We start from the raw sequence: 14,187 nt of genomic DNA on the forward strand, positions 1-14,187 counted from the left end.
ACCATCATCACCACCACTACCACCACCACCCACTGTAGCGCAATCACTACCACCACCACCACCCACTGTAGCACCATCACTACCACCACCCACTGTAGCACCATCACTACCACCACCCACTGTAGCACAATCATTACCACCATCACCACCCACTATAGCACCATCACTAATACCACCCATTGTAGCATCATCACTACCACCACCACCACCACCCACTGTAGCACCATCACTACCACCATCACCACCACCCACTGTAGCACCATCACCACCACCACCACCCACTGTAGCACCATCACTACCACCATCACCACCACCCACTGTAGCACCATCACCACCACCACCACCCACTGTAGCACCATCACTACCACCACCCACTGTAGCACCATCACTACCACCTACCACAGTAGTACTATCAGTACCACCACCCACTGTAGCACAATCACTACCACCGCCACCACCACCCACTATAGCACCATCGCTACCACCACCCACTGTTGCACCATCACTACAATCACCACCACCCACTGTAGCATCACCGCTACCATCACCACGACCCACAGTTGCATCATCACTACCACCACCCACTGTAGCACCATCATTACCACCGCCACCACCCACTGTAGCACCAACACTACCACCACCACCACCACCACCACCATCTGTAGCACCATCACCATCACAACCCACTGTAGCACCATCACTACCGCTACCACCATCCACTGTAGCACCATTACTACTACTACCCACTATAGCACCATCACTACCACCACCACCACCACCACCACCACCCACTGTACCAACATCAGTACCACCACCATCCACTCTAGCACCATCGCTACCACAACCCACTGTAGCACCATCACTACCAGCACCCTCTGTAACACCATCACTACCACCACCACCATCACAACTACCACTGTTACAACCAACACAACCACCACTACTACGAGCATGTCACGTTGTTATTACAGAAGTAACTGGTGTCCAGTGCTCAGAACTACCACTACGACCACCACAACTTCAACTACTATCACCACAAGTACCACTACTATCAGCACAACTACCACTACTATCACCAGAACTTTCACTACTACCACCAGAGCTTCCACTACTACCACCAGAACTACCACTACTACCACCACAACTACTAGCAGAATCATTACAAGAACTACCACCACCTATTAGAGAACCGCCTGTCATATCACCACCATCACCACCACCACCACAAACATCTACACCACCACAACCACCACTACTACCACTATCAGCAACACTAGCACCACCGCAGCTACCACCATCAGCAGTCTCGCCACTACCACAACTACCACCATTAATACCAACGAATCCTACGTTAATAGGTGGGCAAATATTTGCGGTAATAATTGTTGTAGTAGTTGTAGCTGAATAGTGGTTGTAGTAGTAGTAGTAGTAGTAGTATACTAGCAGCAGTAGAAGTAGTAGTAGCATTAGTAGTACTCGTAACAATAGCTCTAACAGTAGTAGTATTATTATTACCAGTAACAGTAATTCGTTAACGTGTTCTTCTCACCGTGTTCACTAATTTGTTCTTACCGTGTTCTGACTCCCCGTGTTCATCACTGTTCTTCTGGCAGAATGCTTCTTCAACGGTGTGGTCTGGAGTTCCAGGAACGACTGTAACTGGTGTGGCTGTCAGAACGGTGTCTTCCAGTGCTCCCAGTTGACCTGTCAAGGTAGCCTTCTGTTCCAGATTTATCCTAATCTAATCTAACCTAACCTAACCTAACCTAACCTAACCTAACCTAAGCTAACCTGCCCTAACCTAACCTAGATGGGTTTCGGAGTGAGTTTGAGATGGATTTAGCTAGTAAGGAGGAAATGGTCACCAGCAGTGAGAGTGACAGCCACTTTAAGTGGCAAGTGGTTCACAGTTCAGGAAGAAGAAAGATAAGGAGGGTTAACAGAGAAGATGTGAAGGTAGGAAATCGATTCTCTGTTTTCCAGGACGAGTGCACTTCAGTGGTTAGTGAGGTTGAATGTACCACTGATTCCCCTGGTAATCAAGGTAAGAATATTTTATTAGTAAAAGATTCTCAGGTAAGATATATGGACCGTGCTTTTTGTAACAGAGATAGAAAGGTCAGACAGAGGGTGGGCCTCCCAGGAGCTCGTGTTGGTGACATACTCAGCAGGTTGGATAATATTATGTCAGATAACAGGAACAAGCCCATTATCTATCTTAGTGCTGGTGGTAATGACACTGGAAAGGGCAGGAGACAGGAGCTGCTGGATAAGTACAGGTCAGCCATAGAAGTAGTCAGGTCTAAGGGAGGGATCCCAGTCATATGTAGCATCTTGCCTAGAAAGGGAGTGGGCAATGAGTCGATAATCTAGGGCACTTGGTATAAATTGCTGGCTAGAAAGGTACTGCAAGAAACTTGCAATCCCATTCATTGATAACTGGGACATATTCTATGGCAAACATGATATGTATGCAAGGGATGGGGTTCATCTCTCTGGGGTTGGAGTGGTTGCATTAGCCAATTCGACTGAGAGGGTTATTGGTGACTTGTCTAGGACTTTAAACTGATGTATTATAGAGGTATGGGTGTTTGTGGGAAACAATCAGGCTGCAGCATTATTGTTGGAAACAGCAGATATTACCGGGATACCTCAGGGATATGCTTAAAAGACAATATTCAGAATAAAGTTGCTAGTAATGGCAAATCAATTGATCAACAAACAAAGAGAGACAGTAGAGGGCAACGAGTGACTAGCTCCCTTAAGGTTTACTATACAAATATTAGGAGTCTAAGAAATAAGATAGATGAGCTAAGATTATTTGCAGGTACAGGTATTATACATATTATTGGTATAACAGAGACCTGATTCAACCTGAAAGATAGAGAAATGCCTTCTGAAAACAGCATACAGAGCTATAAACTATTCCACACTGATAGGGTCAATAGAAAGAGTGGTGGAGTGGCGATGTATGTCACAGACAATTTAAATTGTTGTCTTAGACATGATACAAGATTAGAAACATCGGACACAGAATCTGTTTGGCTACAGTTTCTCGAGGGTCGTGACAAATTAATTTTGGGTGTGATTTATAGGCCCCCAAACCTTGATAGGGATTGCACTAAGCTGTTATGGGATGAAATTCGTAAGGCATCTAGATATAAAAATGTTGTGTTAATGGGAGATTTTAACTTTAGACAAATTGTTTGGAACAATGTAACAGGAAATCTTGAGTCTAGTGACTTTCTTGATACGGTTCAGGATTGCTTTTTAGAACAGTTTGTGACAGAACCAACTAGAGGAAACAATCTGCTTGACTTGGTTCTTGCCAACAAAGAATCACTAATTAATAATCTTGAGGTTAATGATGAGCTTGGGGAAAGTGATCACAAATCACTTAGTTTCAATATATCATGGAATTACCCAAATAACTATAATCAAATCTCTGTCCCAGACTCTTGCTTGGCCGACTTCATGGGACTGAGAAATTACCTGGGTGGGCTAAATTGGGATGTCCTGACTGAGGGTCAGGTAGGTGATCTTGGTTGCCAATATGACGTTTTTCAGAGCATAGTTCTAGCTGCCCAGACAACTTTTGTTCTGAGTAGGAAAATTAGATCTAACAAAAATGATCCCAAATGGATGAACAATAGATTAAAACATCTCACTGGTCAAAAGAGAGGCGTATATAGGCGTATCAAAGGAGGGGATGGGCAGTTAAGAAATCAATATATTCAATTAAAGAGAGAAATAAAAAAAAAGGAATAAGAAAAGCAAAGAGGGATTATGAGGCTAAAGTCACAAAGGATTCAAAGACTAACTCGAAAGGGTTCTTTAAGGGATACAGAAGTAAGATTAGGGACAAGACTGGCCCACTTAAGAGTAACTCTGGTCAGATCACTGACAGTGATAAGGATATGTGTGAAATTTTCAGTACTTACTTCCTCTCAGTTTTTACCTGGGAAAATACTAGCGAAATTCCAGAAATAATAGATTATGTAGAGCAGGACGATAATAAACTATGCACGATTGTGGTAACTAGTGACATAGTCCTAGGACAAATAGAGAAACTAAAACCTAACAAATCCCCAGGTCCTGATGAGCTGTTTGCAAGGGTGTTAAAGGAATGTAAAAAGGAACTTAGCATACCTTTGGCTAATCTTTTTAACATATCACTACAAACTGTCATAGTGCCTGATAAGTGGAAAATGGCAAATCTAATACCTATTTACAAGGCAGGTGACAGGTCCTTAGCTTCCAACTATAGACCAATAAGCCTTACCTCCATAGTGGGAAGATTTATGGAATCAATAATTGCCGAAGCAATTCGTAGCCATCTAGACAGGCACAGATTGATTAATGATTCTCAACACGGTTTTACAAAGGGGCGTTCCTGTCTTACGAATTTACTAACTTTTTTCACTAAGGTATTTGAGGAGGTAGATCATGGTAATGAATATGATATTGTGTATATGGACTTCAGTAAGGCTTTCGATAGAGTTCCACACCAGAGGCTATTGAGGAAACTTAAGGCACACGGAATAGGAGGAGAATTTTTTTCCTGGGTAGAGGCATGGCTGACAAATAGGCAGCAGAGAGTTCGCATAAATGGGGAGAAATCAGAATGGGGGCACGTCACAAGCGGTGCACCTCAGGGGTCAGTGTTGGGTCCGTTGTTGTTCACAATTTACATAAACGACATAGATGAGGGAATAAATAGCGACATAAGCAAATTTGCTGATGACACCAAAATAGGCCGTCCAATTCATTGTAATGAGGACACTAGAGCACTCCAGGATGATTTGAATTGACTGATGCAATGGTCGGAGAAGTGGCAGATGCAGTTTAATATTGACAAATGCAAAGTTCTAAATGTTGGACAAGAAAATAACCATGACACATGTAAACTAAATAATGTAGATCTTAATACTACTGATTGCGAAAAAGATTTAGGAGTTCTGGTTAGCAGTAATCTAAAACCAAGACAACAGTGCATTAGTGTTGGCAATAAAGCTAACAGAATTCTTGGCTTCATATCTAGAAGTATAAATAATAGAAGTCCTCAGGTTGTTCTTCAACTCTATATATCCTTGGTTAGGCCTAAAACAGGAGTCGTGAGGTTAGTCCTCATTTAGACTATGCTGCTCAGTTCTGGTCACCGTATTACAGAATGGATATAAATAATCTGAGAAACGTACAAAGGAGGATGACAAAGTTGATCCAATGTATCAGAAATCTTCCCTATGATGATAGACTGAGGCCCTGAACCTGCACTCTCTCGAAAGACGTAGAATTAGGGGGGATATGATCGAGGTGTATAAATGGAGAACAGGAATAAATAAAAGGGATGTAAATAGAGTGCCAAGACAATGGTTTCAAGTTGGAAAAATTCAGATTCAGTAAGGATATAGGAAAGTACTGGTTTGGTAATAGAGTTGTGAACGAGTGGAACAAACTCCCGAGTACAGTTATTGAGGCTAAAACGTTGTGTAGCTTTAAAAATAGTTTAGATAAATACATGAGTGGGTGAGGGTGGGTGTGAGTTGGACCTGACTAGCTTGTGCTGCTGGGTCTGGTGCAGTGTTCCATCCTCGAGTGGAAGTGACCTGAATAGGGGGGCATTGGGCTAATTTGGGGACACATGGACCTGCTTCGCATGGGTCAGTAGGCCTGTTGCAGTGTTCCTTCTTTCATATGTTCTTATGTAACCTAACTTAACCTAACCTAACTAACTTAACCTGCCCTAACCTAACCTAACCTAACCTAACATAACCTAACTAACTTAACCTGCCCTAACCTAACCTAACCTAACCTAACCTAACCTAACCTAACCTAACCTAACCTAACCTAACCTAACCTAACCTAACCTAACCTAAACTAACCTAACCTAACCTAACTAACTTAACCTGTCCTAACCTAACCTAACCTAACCTAACCTAACCTAACCTAAACTAACCTAACCTAACTAACTTAACCTGCCCTAACCTAACCTAACCTAACCTAACCTAAACTAACCTAACCTAACTAACTTAACCTGCCCTAACCTAACCTAACCTAACCTAACCTACCTAACCTAACCTAACCTAACATAACTTAACCTAACCTAACCTAACCTATCCTCACCTAACCTAACCTAACCTAACCTAACATAACATAACCTAACATAACCTAAACTATCGTAACCTAACCTAACTTAACCTAACCTAACCTAACCTAACCTAACTTAACCTATCCTAACCTAACCTAACCTAACCTAACCTAACCTACCTAACCTAACCTAACCTAACCTAACCTAACCTAACCTAACCTAACCTAACCTAACCTAACCTAACCTACCTAACCTAACCTAACCTAACCTAACCTAACCTAACCTAACCTAACCTAACCTAACCTAACCTAACCTAACCTACCTAACCTAACCTAACCTAACCCAACCTAACCTAACCTAACCTAACCTAACCTAACCAAACCTAAACTAACCTAACCTAACCTAACCTAACCTAACTTAACCTATCCTAACCTAACCTAACCTAACCTAACCTAACCTAACCTAACCTAACCTAACCTACGTAGGAGAGGCTGATTAAATATTTATATCGACAAGGAGAATAAGTGTACAGGTGTACGTGTATGTATACACTGTCTCACTGTATACACTGCTGCCATCGTTATATACACTGCTGCAATCACTGTATGCACTGCTGCAATCACTGTATACACTGCTGCAATCACTGTATACACTGCTGCAATCACTGTATACACTGCTGCAATCACTGTATACACTGCTGCAATCACTGTATACACTGCTGCAATCACTGTATACACTGCTGCAATCACTGTATACACTGCAGCAATCACTGTGCACACTGCTGCAATCACTGTATTCACTGCTGTAATCACTGTATACACTGCTGCAATCACTGTATACACTGCTGCAATAACTGTATACACTGCTGCAATCACTGTATACACTGCTGCAATCACTGTATACACTGCTGCAATCACTGTATACACTGCTGCAATAACTGTATACACTGCTGCAATCACTGTATACACTGCTGCAATCACTGTATACACTGCTGCAATCACTGTACACACTGCTGCAATCACTGTATACACTGCTGCAATCACTGTATACACTGCTGCAATCACTGTACACACTGCTGCAATCACTGTATACACTGCTGCAATCACTGTATACACTGCTGCAATCACTGTATACACTGCTGCAATCACTGTATACACTGCTGCAATCACTGTATGCACTGCTGCAATCACTGTATACACTGCTACAACGACTGTATACACTGCTACAACGACTGTATACACTGCTGCAATCACTGTATACACTGCTGCAATCACTGTATACACTGCTGCAATCACTGTATACACTGCTACAACGACTGTATACATTGGTACGACGACTGTATACACTGTTGCAATCACTGTATACACTGCTGCAATCACTGTATACACTGCTGCAATCACTGTATACACTGCTGCAACGACTATATGCACTGCTGCAAACATTGTATACACTGATGCAATCACTGTATACACTGCTGCAATCACTGTATACACTGCTGCAATCACTGTACACTGCTGCAATCATTGTATACACTGCTACAACGACTGTATACACTGCTGCAATCACTGTATACACTGCTGCAATCACTGTATACACTGCGGCAATCACTGTATACACTGCTGCAACGACTGTATACTCTGCTGCAGTCACTGTATACACTGCTGCAATCACTGTATACACTGCTGGAATCACTGTATACACTGCTGCAATCACTGTATACACTGCTGTAATCACTGTATACACTGCTGGAATCACTGTATACACTGCTGCAATCACTGTATACACTGCTGTAATCACTGTATACACTGCTGCAATCACTGTATACACTGCTGGAATCACTGTATACACTGCTGCAATCACTGTATACACTGCTGTAATCACTGTATACACTGCTGCAATCACTGTATACACTGCTGCAATCACTGTATACACTGCTGCAATCACTGTATACACTGCTGCAGTCACTGTATACACTGCTGCAGTCACTGTATACACTGCTGGAATCACTGTATACCCTGCTGCAATCACTGTATAAACTGCTGCAATCACTGTATACACTGCTGCAATCACTGTATACACTGCTGCAATCACTGTATACACTGATGCAATCACTGTATACACTGATGCAATCACTGTATACACTGCTGCAGTTACTGTATGCACTGCTGCAGTCACTGTATACACTGCTGCAGTCACTGTATACACTGCTGCAATCACTGTATACACTGCTGCAGTTACTGTATACACTGCTGCAGTCACTGTATACACTGCTGCAGTCACTGTATACACTGCTGCAGTCACTGTATACTCTGCTGCAGTCACTGTATAAACTGCTGCAATCACTGTATACACTGCTGCAATCACTGTATACACTGCTGTAATCACTGTATACACTGCTGCTGTCACTGTATACACTGCTGCAGTCACTGTATACACTGCTGCAGTCACTGTATACACTGCTGCAATCACTGTATACACTGCTGCAATCACTGTATACTCCGCTGCAATCACTGTATACACTGCTGCAGTCACTGTATACACTGCTGCAGTCACTGTATACTCTGCTGCAGTCACTGTATAAACTGCTGCAATCACTGTATACACTGCTGCAATCACTGTATACACTGCTGCAATCACTGTATACACTGCTGCAATCACTGTATACACTGCTGCAGTCACTGTATTCACTGCTGCAGTCACTGTATACACTGTTGCAGTCACTGTATACACTGCCGCAATCACTGTATACACTGCTGCAATCACTGTATACACTGCTGCAATCACTTTATACACTGCTGCAATCACTGTATTCACTGCTGCAATCATTGTATACACTGCTGCAATCACTGTATACACTGCTGCAACGACTATATACACTACTGCAATCACTGTATACACTGCTGCAATCACTGTATACACTGCTGCAATCACTGTATACACTGCTGAAATCACTGTATACACTGCTACAACGATTGTATACACTGCTGCAATCACTGTATACACTGCTGCAGTCACTGTATACACTGCTGCAATCACTGTATACACTGCTGTAATCACTGTATACACTACTGCAGTCACTGTATACACTGCTGCAGTCACTGTATACACTGCTGCAATCACTGTATACACTACTGCAGTCACTGTATACACTGCTGTAATCACTGTATACACTGCTGCAATCACTGTATACACTACTGCAGTCACTGTATACACTGCTGTAATCACTGTATACACTGCTGCAGTCACTGTATACACTGCGGTAATCACTGTATACACTGCTGCAGTTACTGTATACGCTTCTGCAATCACTGTATACACTGCTGCAGTTACTGTATACACTGCTGCAATCACTGTATACACTGCTGCAATCACTGTATACACTACTGCAGTCACTGTATAAACTGCTGTAATCACTGTATACACTGCTGCAGTCACTGTATACACTGCGGTAATCACTGTATACACTGCTGCAGTTACTGTATACGCTTCTGCAATCACTGTATTCACTGCTGCAGTTACTGTATACACTGCTGCAATCACTGTATACACTGCTGCAATCACTGTATACACTGCTGCAGTCACTGTATACACTGCTGCAATCACTGTATACACTGCTGCAATCACTGTATACACTGCTGCAATCACTGTATACACTGCTGCAGTCACTGTATTCACTGATGCAGTCACTGTATACACTGCTGCAGTCACTGTATACACTGCTGCAATCACTGTATACACTGCTGCAATCGCTGTATACACTGCTGCAATCACTTTATACACTGCTGCAATCACTGTATTCACTGCTGCAATCATTGTATACACTGCTGCAATCACTGTATACACTGCTGCAACGACTATATACACTGCTGCAATCACTGTATACACTGCTGCAATCACTGTATACACTGCTGCAATCACTGTATACACTGCTGCAATCACTGTATACACTGCTGCAATCACTGTATACACTGCTGAAATCACTGTATACACTGCTACAACGATTGTATACACTGCTGCAATCACTGTATACACTGCTGCAGTCACTGTATACACTGCTGCAATCACTGTATACACTGCTGTAATCACTGTATACACTACTGCAGTCACTGTATACACTGCTGCAGTCACTGTATACACTGCTGCAATCACTGTATACACTACTGCAGTCACTGTATACACTGCTGTAATCACTGTATACACTGCTGCAATCACTGTATACACTACTGCAGTCACTGTATACACTGCTGTAATCACTGTATACACTGCTGCAGTCACTGTATACACTGCGGTAATCACTGTATACACTGCTGCAGTTACTGTATACGCTTCTGCAATCACTGTATACACTGCTGCAGTTACTGTATACACTGCTGCAATCACTGTATACACTGCTGCAATCACTGTATACACTACTGCAGTCACTGTATACACTGCTGTAATCACTGTATACACTGCTGCAGTCACTGTATACACTGCGGTAATCACTGTATACACTGCTGCAGTTACTGTATACGCTTCTGCAATCACTGTATTCACTGCTGCAGTTACTGTATACACTGCTGCAATCACTGTATACACTGCTGCAATCACTGTATACACTGCTGCAATCACTGTATACACTGCTGCAATCACTGTATACACTGCTGCAATCACTGTATGCACTGCTGCAATCACTGTATACACTGCTACAACGACTGTATACACTGCTACAACGACTGTATACACTGCTGCAATCACTGTATACACTGCTGCAATCACTGTATACACTGCTGCAATCACTGTATACACTGCTACAACGACTGTATACATTGGTACGACGACTGTATACACTGTTGCAATCACTGTATACACTGCTGCAATCACTGTATACACTGCTGCAATCACTGTATACACTGCTGCAACGACTATATGCACTGCTGCAAACATTGTATACACTGATGCAATCACTGTATACACTGCTGCAATCACTGTATACACTGCTGCAATCACTGTACACTGCTGCAATCATTGTATACACTGCTACAACGACTGTATACACTGCTGCAATCACTGTATACACTGCTGCAATCACTGTATACACTGCGGCAATCACTGTATACACTGCTGCAACGACTGTATACTCTGCTGCAGTCACTGTATACACTGCTGCAATCACTGTATACACTGCTGGAATCACTGTATACACTGCTGCAATCACTGTATACACTGCTGTAATCACTGTATACACTGCTGGAATCACTGTATACACTGCTGCAATCACTGTATACACTGCTGTAATCACTGTATACACTGCTGCAATCACTGTATACACTGCTGGAATCACTGTATACACTGCTGCAATCACTGTATACACTGCTGTAATCACTGTATACACTGCTGCAATCACTGTATACACTGCTGCAATCACTGTATACACTGCTGCAATCACTGTATACACTGCTGCAGTCACTGTATACACTGCTGCAGTCACTGTATACACTGCTGCAATCACTGTATACCCTGCTGCAATCACTGTATAAACTGCTGCAATCACTGTATACACTGCTGCAATCACTGTATACACTGCTGCAATCACTGTATACACTGATGCAATCACTGTATACACTGATGCAATCACTGTATACACTGCTGCAGTTACTGTATGCACTGCTGCAGTCACTGTATACACTGCTGCAGTCACTGTATACACTGCTGCAATCACTGTATACACTGCTGCAGTTACTGTATACACTGCTGCAGTCACTGTATACACTGCTGCAGTCACTGTATACACTGCTGCAGTCACTGTATACTCTGCTGCAGTCACTGTATAAACTGCTGCAATCACTGTATACACTGCTGCAATCACTGTATACACTGCTGTAATCACTGTATACACTGCTGCTGTCACTGTATACACTGCTGCAGTCACTGTATACACTGCTGCAGTCACTGTATACACTGCTGCAATCACTGTATACACTGCTGCAATCACTGTATACTCCGCTGCAATCACTGTATACACTGCTGCAGTCACTGTATACACTGCTGCAGTCACTGTATACTCTGCTGCAGTCACTGTATAAACTGCTGCAATCACTGTATACACTGCTGCAATCACTGTATACACTGCTGCAATCACTGTATACACTGCTGCAATCACTGTATACACTGCTGCAGTCACTGTATTCACTGCTGCAGTCACTGTATACACTGCTGCAGTCACTGTATACACTGCCGCAATCACTGTATACACTGCTGCAATCACTGTATACACTGCTGCAATCACTTTATACACTGCTGCAATCACTGTATTCACTGCTGCAATCATTGTATACACTGCTGCAATCACTGTATACACTGCTGCAACGACTATATACACTACTGCAATCACTGTATACACTGCTGCAATCACTGTATACACTGCTGCAATCACTGTATACACTGCTGAAATCACTGTATACACTGCTACAACGATTGTATACACTGCTGCAATCACTGTATACACTGCTGCAGTCACTGTATACACTGCTGCAATCACTGTATACACTGCTGTAATCACTGTATACACTACTGCAGTCACTGTATACACTGCTGCAGTCACTGTATACACTGCTGCAATCACTGTATACACTACTGCAGTCACTGTATACACTGCTGTAATCACTGTATACACTGCTGCAATCACTGTATACACTACTGCAGTCACTGTATACACTGCTGTAATCACTGTATACACTGCTGCAGTCACTGTATACACTGCGGTAATCACTGTATACACTGCTGCAGTTACTGTATACGCTTCTGCAATCACTGTATACACTGCTGCAGTTACTGTATACACTGCTGCAATCACTGTATACACTGCTGCAATCACTGTATACACTACTGCAGTCACTGTATAAACTGCTGTAATCACTGTATACACTGCTGCAGTCACTGTATACACTGCGGTAATCACTGTATACACTGCTGCAGTCACTGTATAAACTGCTGTAATCACTGTATACACTGCTGCAGTCACTGTATACACTGCGGTAATCACTGTATACACTGCTGCAGTTACTGTATACGCTTCTGCAATCACTGTATTCACTGCTGCAGTTACTGTATACACTGCTGCAATCACTGTATACACTGCTGCAATCACTGTATACACTGCTGCAGTCACTGTATACACTGCTGCAATCACTGTATACACTGCTGCAATCACTGTATACACTGCTGCAATCACTGTATACACTGCTGCAGTCACTGTATTCACTGCTGCAGTCACTGTATACACTGCTGCAGTCACTGTATACACTGCTGCAATCACTGTATACACTGCTGCAATCGCTGTATACACTGCTGCAATCACTTTATACACTGCTGCAATCACTGTATTCACTGCTGCAATCATTGTATACACTGCTGCAATCACTGTATACACTGCTGCAACGACTATATACACTGCTGCAATCACTGTATACACTGCTGCAATCACTGTATACACTGCTGCAATCACTGTATACACTGCTGCAATCACTGTATACACTGCTGCAATCACTGTATACACTGCTGAAATCACTGTATACACTGCTACAACGATTGTATACACTGCTGCAATCACTGTATACACTGCTGCAGTCACTGTATACACTGCTGCAATCACTGTATACACTGCTGTAATCACTGTATACACTACTGCAGTCACTGTATACACTGCTGCAGTCACTGTATACACTGCTGCAATCACTGTATACACTACTGCAGTCACTGTATACACTGCTGTAATCACTGTATACACTGCTGCAATCACTGTATACACTACTGCAGTCACTGTATACACTGCTGTAATCACTGTATACACTGCTGCAGTCACTGTATACACTGCGGTAATCACTGTATACACTGCTGCAGTTACTGTATACGCTTCTGCAATCACTGTATACACTGCTGCAGTTACTGTATACACTGCTGCAATCACTGTATACACTGCTGCAATCACTGTATACACTTCTGCAGTCACTGTATACACTGCTGTAATCACTGTATACACTGCTGCAGTCACTGTATACACTGCGGTAATCACTGTATACACTGCTGCAGTTACTGTATACGCTTCTGCAATCACTGTA

At 42.7% G+C, this 14,187-nt stretch overlaps 1 protein-coding gene across 1 annotated transcript in view; it reads left to right on the top strand.

Annotated features, from left to right (window-relative positions):
- The window catches only part of LOC128703874 (uncharacterized), a 66,969-nt gene that overhangs the window by 43,446 nt on the left and 9,336 nt on the right, over window positions 1-14,187 (top strand). The window contains exon 9 of the mRNA XM_070104935.1: window positions 1,614-1,712. Within this exon, the coding sequence (XP_069961036.1) occupies window positions 1,614-1,712 (99 nt within the window). The remainder of the gene's footprint in view (window positions 1-1,613; window positions 1,713-14,187) is intronic.

This window comes from Cherax quadricarinatus, chromosome 95 (genome assembly GCF_038502225.1).
Source record: "Cherax quadricarinatus isolate ZL_2023a chromosome 95, ASM3850222v1, whole genome shotgun sequence".
NCBI classification, from domain to species: domain Eukaryota; kingdom Metazoa; phylum Arthropoda; class Malacostraca; order Decapoda; family Parastacidae; genus Cherax; species Cherax quadricarinatus.